The sequence below is a fragment of the Lycium ferocissimum genome, chromosome 1 (assembly GCF_029784015.1).
Source record: "Lycium ferocissimum isolate CSIRO_LF1 chromosome 1, AGI_CSIRO_Lferr_CH_V1, whole genome shotgun sequence".
Lineage (NCBI taxonomy): Eukaryota > Viridiplantae > Streptophyta > Magnoliopsida > Solanales > Solanaceae > Lycium > Lycium ferocissimum.
The window spans coordinates 17,563,973-17,584,886 of NC_081342.1; the positions used below are offsets into that span (position 1 = coordinate 17,563,973).

At 40.3% G+C, this 20,914-nt stretch overlaps 1 protein-coding gene and 1 pseudogene across 1 annotated transcript; one reads left to right on the forward strand and one right to left on the reverse strand.

Annotated features, from left to right (window-relative positions):
* Positions 1-2,985: 2,985 nt before the first annotated feature.
* Positions 2,986-6,093, reverse strand: LOC132050835 (inorganic phosphate transporter 1-4-like; annotated as a pseudogene).
* Positions 6,094-13,449: 7,356 nt separating this feature from the next.
* On the forward strand, positions 13,450-16,536 carry LOC132062764 (uncharacterized). The gene is made up of 3 exons (XM_059455269.1): positions 13,450-13,695; positions 13,751-14,236; positions 16,435-16,536. Exons 1-3 carry the CDS (start codon positions 13,450-13,452, stop codon positions 16,534-16,536), a joined length of 834 nt encoding a protein of 277 aa, XP_059311252.1.
* The last annotated feature ends 4,378 nt before the right edge of the window (positions 16,537-20,914 follow it).

The window sequence follows — 20,914 nt, forward strand, 5'->3', positions numbered from 1 at the left end:
TCAAAAGGCTAAATATGAACATAATATCATGCATAAATATATGTACAATGGACCCGTGATGCCGACATTACTATTGTCACACTATGACTAAGTCGTACACGGAACCGGCTCGCAAAGCTTCTATGAACATGATTGAAGTATATGAGTCGGGACAGGGCCCCCGACATACCCTCTTTTCACAAAAAAACATATACAACTCAGACTCGGCAATGCTCCAGGAAGAAGTGGAGCCACCACTCGAGACCAAGATTACACGCAAAAGCGGCCTACGATGAAAGATCCTCGTTTCGTCTATCTACACTACGCGGCATGAACGCGAGCGTCCACGAAGGGACATCGGTACGAGCAATGTGCGAGTATGTAAGGCATTAATAGTAGTATGATATCAAAATGAAGATAACATAAGATAAAGTAAGTAATTATACGTCGTACTTTTATTAAGATCTCTGTCATGTAAACTACCGGTCTACAGAAAAAACATTTCATACACATCCATACATACATATGCATTCACATACACTTACTATACATACTTCTATCATATCCGTACCCGGCCCTTTCGGGACTCGGTGTGATCCGTACCCGGCCCTTTCGGGACTCGGTGTGATCCGTACCGGGCTCTTTCGAGACTCGGTGTAATCCGTACCCGGCCCTTTCGGGACTCGGTGTGATCCGTACTCGGCCCCTGCGGGACTCGATGTTATCCGTACTTGGCCCTTGCGGGACTCGATGTCATCCGTACCCAGCCCTTTCGGGACTCGGTGTTATCCCCAACTGATCAGTGGGATGCAATGCATACATACATACATATACATAAAAATACATAAATGAAATCAACATCATCATTAGCATTATCATTATCACTATATCCTTCCTTAAAAGATCAACTACCTTAAGGTGAAGTCGACAATGTGATGGGAGTCTCGAGAATCATGAACTTAGATAGCTTTGAAAATAGAAACCGTCATCGCTATATCTCGCCCTCGAAAGAACAAGTATTATGAGGTGCGATCAATCTCAAAGAATAGTCTCAAGATCATGAATAAGCTCAATAATATCGTAAGGATCATGAGATTCATAGACTTCTAGCATTTGTGGAAGCAAGGATATTATGGATATGACACAAAGGTTTATAACAACGAATCATGCCTTTAGAAAGAAAGGGTTTAGCTTTAACATACCTTTTTGGTCGCCTTAACTTTAACTACTCAATACTTGTCTTAGTCCTTCAAATAAATTTTTCTAGAATCTGCCGAAATTTTACAAAGATCTCCCTTGTTTATATGCCTAGCCCAAAATAGTAATTCAAAGAACCAACAACAACAACATCAATACCAATATTAATCATAATTTCTTAGTTCTGTTAATACAACTCTAGGGTATATTCACTTGAATATAAGTTAAATCTCCCCATGCTTCTGAGGATCTGTTCTTATTTGGTGTGTTTTGAGCAAGTCTAGTAAAAAAATAAAAAAAAAGGGAATTTTTGTTATATCATTCTTATTGGAATTTCTTGAGTAAGCCTAGTATCTCTGTGCATATTTCTCTACTAAAATTTACTTGGTAATGATTAAGGTACAACATTTGTCATTTTCCCTTTGCCAGGGTGCCAGGACAGAAAGGAACCAGTAATCAAAATGCAGTTATATTAGCATCATACATTCAATACACTTCATTTTTGACTAGTACCTGACCTAAACTCATGTATGTAACTGTTAAAATCCTTCATAGTCCAGATCTGGTTTTGCTGCCCTAACCCCATTTGAACCCAGTGGGTCCCAACCAAAGCTATCCAAACAAGTCCTGAATGGTCAATATAACTTGTCTATAAAGTTCTCAAACATAAATTGAGTGATTTAACCAAAAATAAAGGGGTTGGGTTCTTATGTCTTCCCCCACTTAAACAAACGTTCGTCCTTGTTGACACTCAATTTTTTCCTTCTTGTGTGACTATGTATTCGTCCCTCATGAGTCACCGACTTGGTACCGCCCTTGCGATGTGCACGCTGGTTGCAATTGTGAAAGAGTTGGCCAATTGTATGGCTTTTTTTCAAGTAAGACTTGGACATCAGTGAGTGCCTTTTTCTTTTTCTTTTGTGTGCATTATGATTTGCATTGTTCGATTATTCCTCTAATTAAGATACGTTATAATTCAGTTTGAAGATTCAAATGAAGAAATATATAATGATTTAGCTAAACAATACGTAGTGTTTTCAAAAAAATTTGGTGAATCCATTCACAATTGTGAAAGAGTTGGCCAACTATCGTATGGCTTTTTTTCCAAGTAAGACTTGGACGTCAGTGATTGCCTTTTTCTTTTTCTTTTGTGTGGATTACGATTTGCATTGTTCGATTATTCCTCTAATTAAGATACCTTATAATTCAGTTTGAAGATTCAAATGAAGAAATATATAATGATTTAGCTAAACAATACGTAGTGTTTTTTAAAAAAATTGGTGCATCCATTCACCGAAAAAAATATTCTTTACTTATTTAAAGTCATCCTTAATGAAAAGCCTAGCTTCGTCACTGTACATGATGAGAACCTACGATCTTAAGAAGGGCAAAATTATTTAAGCTAGTTTTTGAATATAATCGCTCTTCAATACATTATAGAGTAGGGAGCAATCAAGAAAAGTTAAAAAGAGATGAGTTTTTTTTTTATACTTTAATCTGTAAGCTTGCTTTTCCTTGATATGACCATTCATGAAGTTCTAGCAACTTAATTAGCATCCATTTTTAAAAGGGACTTTTGAGAGAAACATCAAAGTTGACTTAATGGTAAAAACATAATCGTACTGTGACTAGCACTTTGACGTGGTTTACTGTAGCTTGGTCGGCTTTGGTCTCCATTAGGTAACACTTACTCACCATCAATCAAAATATACTTGTGCCTGCGCCAAGTTCTTCAATCTTTAGCTCTGAATCATATTTTTTCAAAATTTGTTTATCAAATCCTACAATGATGGAGATGGAGTCTTATAGTAATATTAGAAACTTGTATACTGCATCCAATATACTCCAATTATGGAGTACATATGACACAAAACATAGTACACACATGACATATGGAACTCTAGTTGCTGCAATCTAAAGAAACATAGTATTACTCGAAAGATCAAAGCCCTTATCATCCTTGCTGGAACCTTTGCAGAACATATAAAGGATGAAAAGGAAAGAAATGAAACGAGTCACTAATTTTACACAGGCACTGTCCTGTTATCGGATGAATGATTCTCCTCTTCTGCTTCTGCCTCAGTTGAGTCATCATTTTCCCTTGACATCTCTTCCAGAGACTTTCCGTTAGATTCTGGAACCAAAAATGTGAAAAATGTTCCCAGAAGGTTGACTACGCCAAGGACAATCAGTGAATTCCTGACCCCAATTCCAGCAGGATACCCTGCATCAGCCTTGGTCTTGTCTTGTGGCTGAGCCAAATACAGGAACCCAAATGCACCCACCATTGCCCCTAACTTCCCAGATGCAGCTGATATTCCATGGCAAGTCGAGCGCAATCTAGCAGGGAAAATCTCAGCTGGCACCACAAATGTGGTGGCGTTGGGCCCAAAGTTGGCAAAGAAGAAGGTCAGTGAATACAAGACCACGAACCCGATATGGTTGCCAGGGTGAGTCCAGTGGTCGTAAGGAATGGCCAGAGCAAACATGAATATTGTCATCATTGAGAAACCAAGCAATTGAATAGTAAACCTGCCAATCCTGTCAATGAGGAACACCGTGAACCAGTAGCCAGGCACAGTACTGCAGAGAGCGATAAGAGTTTGCGCCCTTGCAATTTTGTAAACCTCTTCAATTGCATTCATAGTCTTGGCAGCAGGAATCCATCCAATAGCACTGAAGATATCCTTTTGGAACAAATTTTGGCTGTAGTATGCAATGTCAAGAAGAAACCATGTGTGCTGGTTGTGCCAAGCAAGTGAAGTCCATGTCGACTAACAAATTGTTTCGTGAACAAGCCAAATTCATTGCTGGACTTTATAACAGTGGTAGAAGAAATTGCAGGCTCCTTTTTCTCTGTCCCAATGTCAACGTGCATAACCTTTTCCATATCTGCTGTGGCCTGCTGAATATTCTTGGCAACGAGAGCAGTGTAACGAGCAGTTTCAGGCATCTTCAACCTCCAGTAGTAGGTGAGAAGAGCAGGAAGCGCCCCAACCATCAATATGATCCTCCACACGTAATCTGCTTGAGGAACTGTTGAACCAAGCGCATCCTCTTCATATGTTGGCACCTTGAAACTAGCCTGGAATGCAGCAGAAATAATGATGGCAAAGATACCACCGGCTAGGATCCCAAATCCTTGCATAGCGAAAACAGCAGCAATGAAGGCCCCCCTAGTCTTTTTGTTGGCATATTCAGACATAATAGTAGCAGAGAGTGGGTAATCACCACCAATTCCAAAACCAAGCCAGAAGCGAAAGAAGCAGAGGGTGGCCAAGACGGTCTTAGGCTCCCTACCAAAAGAAAGTCCTGAAGCAACGGAACAGAGACACATGAGCATAAGGGTCATGCCATAGACTTTCTTCCTGCCCATTTTGTCACCAAGCCAGCCAAAGAAGAGTTGCCCCGCAAGGGTACCACAGAAGGCGACACCATTGACAGCAGCCGAGACATTGGGTGGTAGTGAACCAGGCTTTGGAGAGCCATCCACATGGTAGTAAATGCGGCCAAGCAACTTAGTAACAAGAGAGATGCAGAATAGATCGTAGGCATCAGTGAAAAATCCCATGCCAGCTATTACGATTGCCGTGAAGTGATACCATTGTGTTTTGGCCGAATCAAGCGCATTTAAAACCTTCATATCCCCCGCCATTTTCTACTTCTTCTCTTCCTGCACTCGCCTCTTCTAAAATAATCTATCTGCATATCAAAACAATTATATTTAGCATATCCCAATATTTATCGGGAACAAATTGGAACTTCTTTTGTCTTTTGACTCTGCCAAAAGATCAGCAGTCACAACATTTAGAACAACAAACAGCTTTTATAACCCAAAAAAGAAAAAAGAAAGAAAGGAGGAAAAGTTTGCTCTTATCTGAATGAATGGATTTCAATATAACTTATTTTGAAATATTTTGCAGCAATTCTAGGATTTATTGAATTATCTTATTACGAAATTCATGATTGATATGCTTAGTCACGTTTTCACGTTTGTTCTATCTGAATACCCAACAAAAAAGAAAAAGGAAAAAAACAAGACAAGACCATGCATATTGACAAGAATGTCAGTAAGATCTGGCACAAAAGTGTAGCAAACAATAAGTCCATTTAGTGGGGCCGATCATATATAACTTAATTCAAAGCAAAATATATACCCCTCGTCTAAACATATTTATACCAGTTCTTTTAATATGGCAAATTGGCAACTGAGATGATTTCCAAACAAATAAACAATTCGTGCACCCTAGATTACGTTTTCAATAAACAGTACAGCAATTAAATTATTACTCCCTCCATTCCAAAATAAATGAATATTTGGAATGTGGCATATCCCTTAAAAATGTTAATTAAAGACAAAGGGTATTTTGTCACTATTACCATTTTATTTCTTCCCAAACTTTCTTAAAACAAGTGATAGTCAATGTTGAAAATTTTAAAAGACATTAAATAGAGGATTAATTTTGAAAAAAAAAAAATATTTCATTTTTTAGCTTTAAAAATTCATTCATTTTTTACCATAAAAAAAATTGACAGAAATTCATTTACTATATTGGAATGGAGAAAGTATCTTGATAATTTTAATAATCACGGCACGCTTCCATTAAGAAACGTTGAAATATGCCGTCATTCTTCTTTCTCTTTTATGCTAAAAAAAAAAAAAAATCATCTTGATGTACACATATTTAGACTCTAATGCATACAGACATGCATATATACTATACATCAATTGAAGGAGTATCACACAGCGGTTATATATGCACAATGGAGAAAAAAAAAAAAAAACAAAAAAAGAGATACGAACCTGCTATGCTGCAAATAGATATTGGAATGAGAAGCAAGAGAGACTGTAATTATTAATTAAGGAGAAGAGAAAAAGGGTTTAAGAGGGGATGAAGAGAGGATTAAGGGTGAAGAATATATTTATATGCAATCACCTGGGGATCTTTGCAAGCATATTCCTTCCCCACTTTTAGGATTTTTTTTTTTTTTTTTGGTTTCCTCCTAAATATAAAATGATCCGTTAGATCATTTCACAGGTTCTATATATAGTCAAATACTAAAAGGTAAAAATAGTAAACTAAAATAAAGAAATATCCAAATCCAAATATTTAGGAGATTTTGATGTTTATAAATTCCTACATATACCCCTTCAAGCTTCACATTAATTCAAAATACCACGGTATTCTTAATTGACTTACATATATATCTGGGATAAACTAGTGTCAAACATTGACATTAATTCTGAAACGGAGAATTTGAATTTCTTTTGACAAATGATTCAAGTAGGTCATTTTGTAATTAATAAGAACATGTCATGATAGAAACAAAATTATCATATCCGCAGGAGTTCGTACTCATTTCGTCGCTTTTATCTGTCGTTTTAGACTTTTAGTCAACAATATTTTGTCCAAAATATTTATTAGTTTAAAAATCAAAAAAGTATTGATGTCTTTGCCCAATTTCAACGTTACTGCTCCAAGAAGGCATGTGATCATTAATTACTGATAAGGAAGATATAATTAGTTAAATACATCTTATATGTGTCAATGCACGTAAATGATTTCTTCTCAATGAAGGTGTCAAATACTTAAACAACAGACAAAATTGATCAAAGGGTGTAATATTTTAAAAATTCCTACTTTGTGGCTTTCGGATGCATAACGTCTTTGGTAATTGGTTGTAACTCTCCAATTTTTGCCACTGTAAATTGACGTACTCTTTGTTTGAGATACAACAATAGTACTGATGCTAATTAGAACATAACCAATAGAGCCATCAAAACTGTAAAATCCAAAACTTGAAAATCCAAAACTTGATCAAACAATATAACTCAACTTAATTATACGTTGAAAAAGCTCTTTATCTATGCTTTTCTTCCATCCTGATGATATACTCCTTCCGTCTCATATTACTTGTCACATTTCATTTGTGCATGCTCTATAAGAAATCATAAATAAAAGGTATATTTTTATTATTATAAATTTATCGCTCCCTAATAAATTGCACTCTAATCAATATTGATTATTTTAAAAAACACTTACTATTAAGGGTAAAATTGGATAAAATTAATTAATTTCATCTGTGATTTTGTAAAATGACAAGTATATTGGGATAAATATTTTTAGTAACCTTGACAACTAATATGGGATGAAAGGAGCACAACCGTAGGAGCTTAATCAAGAAGACATAACTCGCATCTCAGTCAAATTAACAAATTCTCAAGTAACCATCTTTTTATTCTATTAATTTAGGTGTATTGGGCTAAATTCGTATAATACAGCTAGACCAATGCCATTGCGACACGTGGCAAAATGGATAAGTCAAGAATGAGTCAGCACACACCTTCACCAGAAGTGGCTTCATTGTACCGGAGATACCGCTAGGACCGGAAGACCGTTGGAATAGCTCCGGAGGAGAGCTCAATAAACTGCCGTTACAAATCAAGCTTAACGTTATCCATGTGGTGTTATTGGACTTAATGGTCCTCTTTATTGCTTGTTATATTATTGGGTAGTTAATGCTCATTATTGGCAGGGGCGCAATATATGGAATATGAGCCCCTAACTCTTAGTATAAATAGGGATTGGCATTCTCGTTGTAACACACGACATTCAAGTGCAATACACAACACACGTCGCAAATGGATAAGTCAATAATGAGTCAAAGACACACCTTCACCAGAGGTGGCTTTATTGTACCGGAGATACCGCTAGGATCAGTAGACCGTTGGAATAGCTCCGGAGGAGAGTTCAACGGACTGCTTTTACAAATCAGGCTTAACGTTATCTGTGTGGTGTTATTAGACTTAATGGTCCTCTTTATTCCTTGTTATGATTGTGTAGTTAATGCTCATTGATGGCATGGGCGCAATACATGCAATATGTGCCCCTAGCTCTTAGTATAAATAGGGATTGACATTCCCATTATAACACACGACATTCAAGTGCAATATAAAACATACAACATATAATCGTTCTATTTTAAGTTCTTCTTTAATTTATTACGTCCCCGATCACAAGCTTGATCGGAGGAGTTAACATCGGATTCTAACAAGGCTAGGGCTATTTCTTAACTTTGCATTTCGTTTTATATCAACTTTACATGCATATTACGTTGCTTTATTGGTTACTTTGATCCACGTGTCCTTGACCACGAACACAAATTCAACTGAACAGTTTTCTGGGTAAATAATTTGGCACGCACCGTGGGGCCATGATAGTTGTGGTTATCACTATGACCTTTGTTTGTCTTACTAACTTTTCTTAAGGTCCATGTTTTACTTAAATATCTGTTTCAAGTATGACAGGAGCAAACGACAACGCGAATAACTGAAGCCAGTCAGGCAACACTCGGCTAGGTCCGAACAGTTTGCCCCTCCAAGTACCACTAGGAGGTTTGCAGCCCCTGAATACAGGTGAAGAGGCAACAGGAGAAGAACATGACCGCCGCACTATCGAGGACGAAGTTCCTACTAATGAAACTCCCGAGGAGTCAATGTAGATCCTGAGGGAACAAAGTCATGTGATGAGGACGGAACTAGGGCAGATGAGGTAGGTCGTCGCATCCCTCACGTCCGTTCCTTAGGCCGGAGTTGCGTCTCCCGACGTCACCCCCATGACTCCTACTAATGGAGACGCCGTCATCGGTAGTGGACAAACCGTAGGGAGGAACAGAGATGCCTCGCAGTGAGTCTGCCCCTGACGATCCCTTCTAAGCCGAAGTCAAGCGGTTCATGAGGGAAATCACAGGGAAAAATAGATGAAACCGCCAAGGAAGCCGAGAAGAATGCCAAAGCATTTCTTGGGGCTCCCTGGTTATAGAGGGCCCCGATGCAAGGAAGCATATTCAGCGAGCGTATAAGCCAGAAGCCGCTTCGGAGTTGATCCCGAAGAGGTTCAAGATGCCCGACATTCCAAATACGACGGGATGACAGATCCGCAGGAGCACATTATGGCTTACACAATGGCGGTAAAAGGCAACGGCTTGAAGGAGAAGGAGATTGAGTCTGTCCTAATCAAAAAATTCAGCGAGACTCTCGCCCCGAGGGCTTGTCGTGGTTCTCCAAACTTTCGGAGCAATCAATCACTTCCTTTGACATGCTGGCTGATACATTCATCAAAACTCACGCCAGTGCAAGAAAGGTAAAAACTAGAAAGGCAGATATTTTTTACATTGCGCAGAGAGAATCGGAACGCCTCCGAGACTTCATAACATGATTCCAGAAGGAACACATGCTTTTTCCTGCCATACCGGACGAGGGACCAGCCGAGGCTTTCACCAAGGGTTTGAACCCCTTAAGTTCAGATGCTTCCCGAAAGCTCAAGGAGATCCTCCTGGAGTTCCAGGCTACTACCTGGAAAGACGTGCGTAACAGATATGAGTTGAAGATTCGGGTAGAGGACGACCTGCTGGTGGCTCCCTCCGCAGATTTTCCAGCAAAGGCGGGCAAAGGTTTCGGGCCAGATCGAAATTGATCGAAGAATCGTTTCCAACCTTTCCCACCTTCAGAAATGACCAGTGGCGGTTCAGGCTACCGATCGTTGGTTAAACAGAATCCAAGTAAGAAGGAGAACCATGGGAAGAACGGTCGCGGGCTATAGCCTAAAAGCAATCCTTACGGGACCTCTTCAAAGGGGAAAAAGCATCCTAAACTCACAGATTACAACTTCACCATCAACGAATCTCAAATGGTGGCCGTTCTGAAGACCATCTGTCATCACGCTCTCCTAGACCATTGAGGTCGGATCCCAGTACTCAAGATCATACGATTTAGTGCGAGTTCCATGGAACCCCTAGGCACAAAACTACAGACTACAGGCACCTCCGGAAGAAGTGGCTAACATGCTCGCCAGGGGACATCTACGGGAGTATCTAAGGGGTCATTTGGTACACGGTATTAGTTGGGATATCCCAAAGACTAACTATGGGATTAATTTTGTATCATGTTTGGTAGAAGGTATAAATTTATCCTGAGATAAATTTATACCTTGTACCAAACAAAGTATAAAGTGCATCCCAAACTTAAAGATGGGATATCCCATTTTATCCTATTAATCTTGGGATTATTTTATCCCATCTCCTAAATGGGATAAATTAGTCCCAATAGATGGGATAAATTAGTCCTAGGATTATAATCCTAGGATAATTCTGTCTACGTACCAAACGACTACTAAGTGTAAGGGCGAGGAATTACTATGGTAGTGACGGACCAGCCGAAGAGAAAGGGGCACCCAGTGTTCCTTCGCATGTCATTAATATGATTTTTGGCGGATCCATGATCACCGAGACCAGCTTAACCGCATCCAGGAAGATAAAGATCTCAGTAATAGAAAAAAAAATCGGGACTTCTCAGATGAGGATTTGATTACCTTCTCCGACGAGGACGCGACAGATGTTACTTTACCCCACAATGATGCCTTAGTTATCACCGTGCTCATTGGCAGCTTTCAGGTGAAGTGGGTAATGATTGATCCGGGGAGTTCGGCTAACATCCTCATTTGGAAAGTAGTGGAGAAAAAGGGAGAGAAAATCATACCAGCAGCAAGGACGCTTGCCGACTTCAATATGTCCAGCGAAGTTACCAGAGAAGAGATTGACTTGCCAATAGATACCGAAGGGGTCATCAAAATAACAAAGTTCTATGTGATCGACGACGATATACGTTACAATGTAATCTTCGGGCGGCCTTGGCTCCACGACATGAAAGTTGTCCCCTCAACTCTCCATTTGTTGCTTAAGTTTCCTACCTCGGAAGGGATCAGGCAGATCAGGGGGAAACAACCAGCGTCGAAAGGGATGTTCGCGATTGAGGAGCCCGAAGTAGTTGGAAGTTTAACCGTGCCTAATCAATAGCAATCACAGAACTTGGGGCCCACATCAGACGTAGTTCACCAGATCCCATCAGAGAACAAGAGCGATGTGGGATCAGAAGAGGTTGGAGATGAATATAGCGTCCTGATGTACTTTTAGCCACCCGATGATTCAGACACCACCGAGTCAACGATTGAGGAACTTGAGCAGATCGCATTGCATCCGAATCTACTGGAACGAAAGATATACCTGGGCATGGGGTTAACCCCAGTGCTCAAGGAGATAATACTTAATTATTTGAGAAATAATAGCAATTATTTTGCCTGGTCCCATAAGAATATGAAAAGTATACCCTCAGACATGGCAACCCACAAGCTCGGGCTGCACCTCAACTTTCCGTCTATGCGTCAGAAGAAGCGGGCCATTGCAGAAGTCCGCAACAGGTTTGTCAAAGAAGAGGTATCTCGCTTGTTAAATATAGGATTCATTCGGGAAGTTAAATACCCGGACTGGTTGGCAAATGTGGTCCTAGTTACAAAAAAGGATAATAAATTTAGAATGTGCATAGTTTTAAGGACCTCAATAAAGCATGTCAGAAGGATTTATTTTCGATGCCGAGCATCGATCAAATGACCAACGCCACGACCGGTCATAAAGTAATGAGTTTTCTCAATGCTTACTCCGGATATAACCAAATCCGGATGCACTCGGAGGACTAAGAGAAAACATCCTTCATCACTAATTTCGCAACTTATTGTTACAATGTAATACCCTTGGGGTTAAAGAATGCCGGAGCCACTTATCAGAGGCTCGTAAATAAAATATTTGAGCAACAAATAGGCAAAATAATAGAAGTATACATTGATGATATGTTAGTTAAAAGTCTCCGTACGGGGGACCATCTTAGTCACTTGCAGGAAACGTTTGAGGTCTTGAGGCAATACAACATGAAGATAAATCCAGAGATAGCGTTTGGGGTTGGATTCGAAAAATTCTTGGGTTTTCTTGTCTTCAAAGAGGGATAGAAATAAACCTGGAGAAGATAAAAGCTATCGAGGATATTCCGGATACCCTGAAGGATGTAAAGGCAGTGCAGCGATGAACCGACCGCATCACCGCGCTCAACAGGTTTATATCCTGATAATCAAAGAAGTGCCATAAGTTCTTCTCTTTGCTCAAAAAGAAGAACGAGTTTGAATGGACTCTGAAATACCAGCAGGCGCTTCGAGATCTCAAGGCATGCCTGTCTTCTCCTCCACTCATGTCAAAGTCGAAAGACGGTGAGCTTTTGTTGGTTTACCTAGCCGTTTCAGAGGTAGCGGCAAGTAATGTCCTAGTTCAAGAAGAGCAAGGTATGCTGTTTTCTATCTATTATATAAGTAGGGTTATGTCCGGGTCTGAAACACAGTACCCTCTCTTGGAAAGATTGTCCTTCGCACTAGTGATAGTTTCGTGAAAGCTCCGGCCATATTTCCAGTGTAACTTTATTGCCGTTGTGACCACATTCCCTTTAAGGAGTGTGCTTCACAAGCCCGAATTGTCGGGACGATTGGCAAAGTGGGCAGTTGAGTTGAGTGAAATTTATATTGAATACAAGCCTCGTACTGGAGTCTCAAGTCCTCGCGGACTTCATGGCTGATTTCAGTCCAAGTGTGGATCCACAGGCCGAAAAGGAAGCCTCCTTGGTGCCAGGGGCTGCACCCGGGGTATGGATGCTTTACATCGATGAAGCGTCTAATGTAAAAGGGACAGGGCTAGGCGTAGTCCTCCATACCCCTATTGGGAGAAATCCAGAGTCAGGTAATTAATAGCGTGCCCCTAACTAATAATAAATTAGAGTACGGAGTTTTGATTGCAGGTCTCGAGCTAGCTTGGGAACGAGGTGCAGAAGTCATCGAGGCTAAGTGTGATTTCTTACTGGTAGTGAATCAAGTACACAGAGTATTCGAGGCCAAAGAGGAGCGCATGTTACGGTACCTTGAAAAGGTACTGAAATTACTTGCCAAGTTTCAAGAATGGACTATAGTGCACATTCCTAAAGAAGAGAATGTGGAAGCGGACTCACTTGCCAATCTGGGCTCCTCGCCGGAGTCATCAGGCTCAAATTATGAATCAGTGGTGCAGTTATTACACTCGGTGTTGGACCAGACAAGTTATGATGAGATCAATTCCATAAGCCTAGTTTGGGATTGAGGGAATGAATTTCTGGACTACCTCAATCACAGGAAGCTACCGGAGGATTTGACGGTGTCATGGGCTATACGAGCTAAAGCAGTTTGGTATTGCGTCATGGACGGCTTGCTTTATTGAAGATGTTTCTTCAGTCCAATGGCGAGGTATATAGGTTCCGAAGAGTCTGACTATGTAATGTGAGAAGTCTATGAGGGGATTTACGACAATAATTCAAGCGCAGAGTCACTCACTAAAAAATTACTCAGGGCTAGATATTATTAGCCTAGAATGGAGGAGGATGCGAAGGCATTTGTCTGCAAGTGCGACAAATGTCAGCAGAATGCCCAAATGCTACACCAATCGTGTGAGGAGCTGCATCCGATGATTTCCCCTTGGCCATTCATGAAAAGGGGGATGAAGATAGTCAGACCATTACCAGTAGGACCTGGGCTAGTGCGGTTCGTACTGATGGTAACTGACTATTTTTCCAAGTGGGTCGAGGCTGCTGCATACCAGAAGGTCCGAGAGAAGGAGGTGATCGACTTTATTTAGCAAGAGAGATATAATATGTCTCTTCGGCATCCTGAAGGAGATAACTTGTGATAATAGCCCAGAGTTCATATGGTCCAAGGTCACTAAGTTCCTCAAGGATTTGAACATCAAACGCATAAACTCTTCTCCGTATCACCCTAATGGTAATGGCCAAGTGGAATCAACAAACAAAACTGTCATTCAAAATTTGAAGAAGAAATTGGAGAACGCTAAAGGAGCTTGGCCGTCAAAGTTATCGGAGGTGCTGTGGGCTTATAGAACCACGATGAAGTCTAGCACCAGAGAAACTCCATTCTCCCAAGTATATGGGGTGGAAGCGTTAATCCCGGTAGAAGTTGGTGCTCCAAGTTCAAGGTGCGTTCGGCCACAAGAGCAACCTAATACGGAGGCGATGCTGATGCAGTTGGATTTACTAGAAGAACACAGAGATCTTACGTATGTTCGGATGGTCGCCCAAAAGCAGCTGATGGAATGTTACTACAACCATCGAGCTAATCTTCGACACTTCAAAATCAGGGACTTGGTACTTCGGAAGGTGACGCACAATACCCGAGATGCCAGCGCTAGAAAGTTCGGGCCAAATTAAGAAGGCCTCTATTAAGTAACTGGCATTGTCGGCAAAAGGTCATACCAACTAAAAGATGGGGATGGCAATAAGCTCCCAAGCAACTGGAACGTTAGCTTCCTCAAAAGGTATTACGACTGATCGGAGAAACTGTGGCCGGCGGTGCTGCACTCTTTTTCCCTTAGTCCAGTTTTTGTCCCAATTGGGTTTTTCTGGCAAGTTTTTTAATGAGGCAGTGCCATACGGTTGTTCATACGTTTCCCCGGGGGCATTCCACAGTGGTCGGAGCTTCATTCTTTACTCCCAAACACTAGGTAGGGCTATATATACACATACACTCATGTGAGGCTATGAGACTTGGCCATAAGCAAAAAGCTGGCCAAAAAGCAAAGCAAAAGTCAAAATCAGTCAGAACTGGGGACTGCCCGGGCAAAAGAATAAATACATGTAATTGGACTGACCACACTAGATGGCAGCCGTATTTTAGTTTTATAACTCAAGTAAAAGTTAAGGGAGTCAATACAATTTTCCTTCTTATGAAAATCTTTGCCATGGAAAGCAAGTACATTAAATGGATGCAATTTACGTCATACAAAAAACTTGTGCCAAGAACGAATTGGAGAGGTCCTTTTCTAACGCACCGAAAAATAAGGGTCCTCTAATATGTTAATAAAACTTCTTCCAAAAATAAAGGAGCAAAGAAGGTCAAGTTCGGATATAATAGCAACCGAACAAAAATTTCCCGGCATGTTAATCAGAAATGCTAATTATAAACCTCACAGGGGGCTGGCAGTTTGGAAGTATAAGAGAAAAACCAAACGACTAGCATTCCGAGATCGCGAGGTTAAAACCTTTTGGACCAAAATTCCAAGACTTTAGATTCACAGGTTCGGTCATCTTATCCTTCAAATCAAGGGTTATTCAGAGAATTAAAAAATAAATGCAAAGGCTAAATAAAGAAAAATTCATGAAGATAAGTGCCTTTTATAAAAGCCTCTCCGGGCTTATAACACCCAAAGACAAAATAAATAAAAAAAGCTAAAGAAGTCGGTTGGTAGGCTCGACTTCGTGAAGGACCAATCGATATCAAAAGTGTTTGTGTGAATCAAAAAGATAAAAACGGGCACACAGGCCCGAGAAATTGAAAAATGTTAAAGCTAAGGGGAAGGCGGATCGCCCTTGTAACGACCCAGCCCGCTAGTGATATTGTCCGCTTTGGGCCTAGGATCGTACGACTTTAAAATGCTTCAATAGGAGGTAAGTCATGCTTACTTATATACCCAACATCTCTTTTGTGTTTTACCGATGTGGGACTTTCCTCCTAAGCTGAGGCGTGACATACACCTCTTTTTATGGACTCAGCATCTCATTGAGGTTTTCCCATCGTATGGAATTTGCCTAGACTCAGCACCAAGGTTTGCCCCGCTTACCCAAGATTTACCTAAACTCAGTTGAACTGTGGCCCACCATCGACAAGGTGTACACAAGACTGGCTCTGATACCATCTGTAATGACCCAGCCCGCTAGTGATATTGTCCGCTTCAGGCCTAGGCCCACACGGCTTTAAAATGCGTCACTAGGAGGTATGGTATGCTTACTTATATACGCAAAGATCTCTCTTGTGTTTTGCCAATGTTGGACTTTCCTCCTAAGCTGGGGCGTGACAGCCCCCGGAGGAGTGATCCTTGGTTCTTTGCTATCAGAGCTGCTGTCCTCGGATTCCTCGCTGTCAGAGCTGCTCTATTGGAATCGAAAGTTCGCCATCACAGATTCGGCAGCCACAAAGTCCACATCGGCATCCAATATAGCCTCGGAGAGATCTAGTTTTTTGTCCAAATCTTCCTGAAAGGCGTCTCTACGGGACTTCAAAATGGTAAGGTCACGAAACAAGCTAGCTTTGTGCTTTTCGGCAACTCAGCACCATTGCAGTCCTTTCCACCGTGCTCTGAGCCTGGCTCGGGAAGCCTTTGAACATCTTAGTTGCCCCCGAGCAGTCTCTAAGTCACTTTCCAGGCGATGGATCCTTACCTGAAGGTTTTGTTGATCAGAGCTCTTGACTCGAAGGGACTCCTCTCGCTCGTCCAGCCCTTGTTAACCTCATCATAACTTAGAGGCAGTGAATACTTCAAGGACTCCGACTCACGCCACCTTATCAGGAGCGTCTCTACCTCAAGGAGCAGTTGGCTTTCTCCGCTGCCATCAAGTTTTTCGCCGGTAACTTCCCTACTTCAGCTATGGCAGTGGTGGCGGTGGCATAGCTCGTAAGGATTTGGTCACAAACTGGCCTAGGTTGACCTGATACGTTCAGTAGAAGGTCTCGATCAAATAAGGAACCGGTAGCGAGAAATTAATGGTGAAAGGATAAGTGTGGACCATAGAGTATCCCTCAATGTGGTTTGTCATCCTTCCTTCAGTGCCAACCGGGAGGACCACAACCTCGGGTCCCCAATTCCAATCCTCGAATACTTAAGGGAGATTTTTATTGGTTATCAGCGAACTGATCTCGCCTACTGATTCATGGCGGGTATCAATCCAAAAGTCACCTGATCTGCACAGTCCAGGGGCAAGATTTCTACAGCGAGGGACCCCAGGTCAATTTCCATGGTGCTAGAAGTCTCGGGAGCTTTCCCGTGCCTTTTGGAAGGAGAACTCTTAGAGGAATGAGAGCAGGAAGGAAGTGAATGCGTAGGACTGTTCAGTGCTAATGCCATGATAGGAATTAGGTGTGTTTTCCTTAGGGAAAAGTTTGTGGCTTCTGTAAGGAAGGGTTGATGTGTAAAAAGAAGGTAATAATTCGCATGAATGAGGTAAACATGGTAAAGGTTTTGAGTTTATATAGGGAAGGGAGATCTTTGAATTCCCTTGAAATGAGGCGTCACCGGTCATTTCGAAGCATCAATCGACACCGCCTTCCATGAATAGTGACATTTTGGCGCGCCGATTGAGGTAATTTAGCGTCTTCGTTTCCTGCGTAATCATATCTAGTTCGAACCTTTTCCACTTCTCGGTCACGACTGTTCGAATCCCGGAAAGTGGGGGGACTATCTGTATTGGGCTAAATTCGTATAATACAGCTGGACCAATGCCATTGCCACACGTGGCAAAATGGATAATTCAAGAATGAGTCCGCGCACACTTTCACTGGAGGCGGCTTCATTGTACCGGAGATACCCCTAAGACCGGAAGACCGGTGGAATAGCTTCGGAGGAGAGCTCAACGAACTGCCGCTATAAATAAATCTTAACATTATCCGTGGGGTGTTATTAGACTTATTGGTCCTCTTTATTGCTTGTTATTATTGTGTAGTAAATGCTCGTTATTGGCAGGGGCGCAATACATGCAATATGTGCCCCTAGCTCTTAGTATAAATAGGGATTGACATTCCCGTTGTAGCACACGACATTCAAGTGCAATACACAACATATAGCATACAATCGTTCTATTTTAAGTTCTTCTTTGATTTATTACGTCCCCAATCACAAGCTTGACCGGAGGAGTTAACACAGGAGTCTAACAAGGCTCAGGCTATTTCTTAACTTTGCTTTGTTTGCATTTCGTTTTATATCAACTTCACTTGCATATTACGTTGCTTTATTGGTTATTTTGATCCACGTGTCCTTGATCACGAACACAAATTCAACTGAACCGTTTTTCGGATAAACATTTGGGATAATTTCATTTTTGGTCCCTCGATTATTGATTTATTCTAATTATGATCCTTGTAATATTTGACTAAGCACATTTAACCTTTAATTACTAGAAGTTATTTGATCCCTTTATAAAGAAAATATATGATGTTTAGAAATTTTTTGGAACACCCTCAAATGTAGAGTAACCGTACAAAATTAATAAAACTATCGATAGTTAAATGGTTTTGCACTTAATACTTTGTCAAATTTCTAAAGATTCATCCTTGATCAAAAGTGCATATATAAATTAATTGAAAGCCTATATGTGCCTATACCGATACATTATCGGTATGGTAATCGTTATCTAAGGAGATAATGTACTGTTTAGTATCTTGATCCTTTCTCAACTTATTATTTTAATCCTCTAAGTTCCAAGGAGATTTTTTTTTTGAGCATGTTGACCACTATCATTGAGTCAAGTTCCAGGATAAACTTATCCTTTCTGTTCTCAATACACCATTGGATTGCATGGTATGCAGCTTCCACTTCTGCCATATTGTTAGTGTAGCACTGTAGAGAATTGGCAAAAGCCATCAGGATCTCTCCATTTCTGTTTCTAACAACACCTTCCATACCAGCAATTTTCCTTCCATCGTTGCTGCTATTATCTGTGTTGATTTTTATCCAACCATCAGGTGATTTTTCCCAAGTCACCATTTTTCTGGTAAAAACAGTTGTTCTGTTTTCCACTTCTGTGCATATTTTGTGCCAACTCCATGTGTAATCCAAGAGGATACCTCTCTTTTTCATAAAACTTTGGATCTGCCTCAAGACTTCTTTACCAGTCCAAGAAATGGGCTGCTTCTTGTTTCCATATCTAGCAACATTTCTAAATTTCCAGAGTTCCCATATAATGTATATAGGAGTATTTTGAACCAGAAGCTTGTGTTGAAAATTCTTGGTGGGAGTATTTCTCCAATTCTGGATCATTTCACTCACATTTTGGGCTGCTGACTTCCAAATAGTACGGGAAAAGTAAACATGTCAAGTGGCCTGAGTCGGCCTGTGTCCAGCGCAATTTGGCCCTACTGAAATCCGAACCGAAACAGCCATTGCAATATGATATACTCCCTCTGTTTCAATTTATGTAAACCTATTTCCTTATTAGTCTGTGCTAAAAAGAATGACCTCTTTCTATAATTGAAAATAATTTACATTTATGAAATGATTTATAGCCACACAAATCATATGTGACTCATTTAACACCACAAATTTAAAAATCTTCCCATCTTTCTTAAACTCCGTGCCCAGTCAAATGGGTTCACATAAATAAAAACGGAGAGAGTATAATTAATGGGGTGAATCATATTTCACACTTCCTTTCAATTTATCGACACTTTAACTAATTTTTGGAGTTCAGTCATACCAAAATTAATTCATTCATTCTTTTAGAATTATAGTTTTTGTGTTTTAGAATTACAGTTGTACTATAAATAGTTTTTTTTCTAGAATTTAAATCAGCATCTTACTTAGTTTTATAGTGAGTACGTTTGGCCAAGCTTATTTTTCTCCAAATGTCCTTATCTTTTTCATTAGGGAAAAGGGTCAAATTTGCCCCTCTACTATGTGAAAAGGATCAAATTTACCCTCCGTTAAAGTATCAGTTCAAAAATACCCCGGATGTTACCTATATGGTTCAAATATACCCCTCTTCCGTTAAGTATGTCTTATGTGGACATCCCATCTCACATGTCATTGATATTTTGATGAGGTGGACGCCACATGGCATGCCACCTCAGTGGCCCAACCCATTTTACTCCTCACCTCCACTTCTTCTTCCATCACTAACATTTTCTTCCCCTCCACCATCATTGCCACCATTAGCGCTGAAATTATCCCTCATGTGAAGAGCCTAATGCAAGTACTTAATCCGCAATCTGAAGAGTTGGACTCAAAATACCTTTTGAACAATGCTTGTTATCATTTGGGACTTCCATTTTTCCTCTCCCAAGGCTGTGGGCTAATTGCTGAAATACAAAAACTTGCGACAAGGTTGCAATGCAGTGTAATATCCACACTAACACGAGTTTAAAAGAAAAGAAAAACTTCAGCTCCTACGTTGTGGTAGTCATAGCATGAAATTCTATAATTTTAGACTGTTGCCTAATTCTTTTGTTTTCTCGTCTTCTTGTAACAAAATATTAAAGATTTTTTATGGCATTTGTTCAAAAATTCCAAAATCAAAGTTTGCAGAAAGAAGTATTTGAGTTTGCAAACTATATTTGAGTCTAATTCTTCAGATTGTGGATTAAGTACTTGTATTAGACTCTTCACGTGAGGGGTAATTTCAAAATTGAATGGTGGTGGAGGGGAAGAAAATGTTAGTGGTGGAAGAAAAAGTGGAGGTGAGGAGTAAAATGGGTTGGGCCACTGAGGTGGCATGCCATGTGGCGTCCACCTCATCAAAAGATCAATGACATGTGAGATGGGATGTCCACATAAGACATACTTAATGGAAGAAGGGTATATTTGAACCATATAGGTAACGTCGGGAGTATTTTTGAACCGATACTTTAACGGAGGGTAAATTTGATCCTTTTCACATAGTAGAGGGGCAAATTTGACCCTTTTCCCTTTTCAATAAGTGTTTATTTTAAAAAAGTGAGATGTTTGGTCATGCTTTTGAGAGAAAATAAGTGTTTCTGGGGAGTAGCAGAAACTATTTTTCAGAAGCTAAAAAACATAGGTTTTGGTCAAAAGTGCCTTTTAAATTAATTGGCGAAACACACACTATTTTTGGCCAAAAAATCTTTTTTTTTAAAGCATTTTTCAAAATAAACTGATTTTAGAAGTTTTGCCAAACAGACTATTAATCTCAATCGAAAGAGAAAAGTTTGAGACAGTTGCATTAAAGATAGAGTATTTATTTGCTCTTAGATCTCAATTGATACTACTTTCTTTTTCACCATATTAATCTCTCTCCACATTTATTGACTAAGGGTAAAGG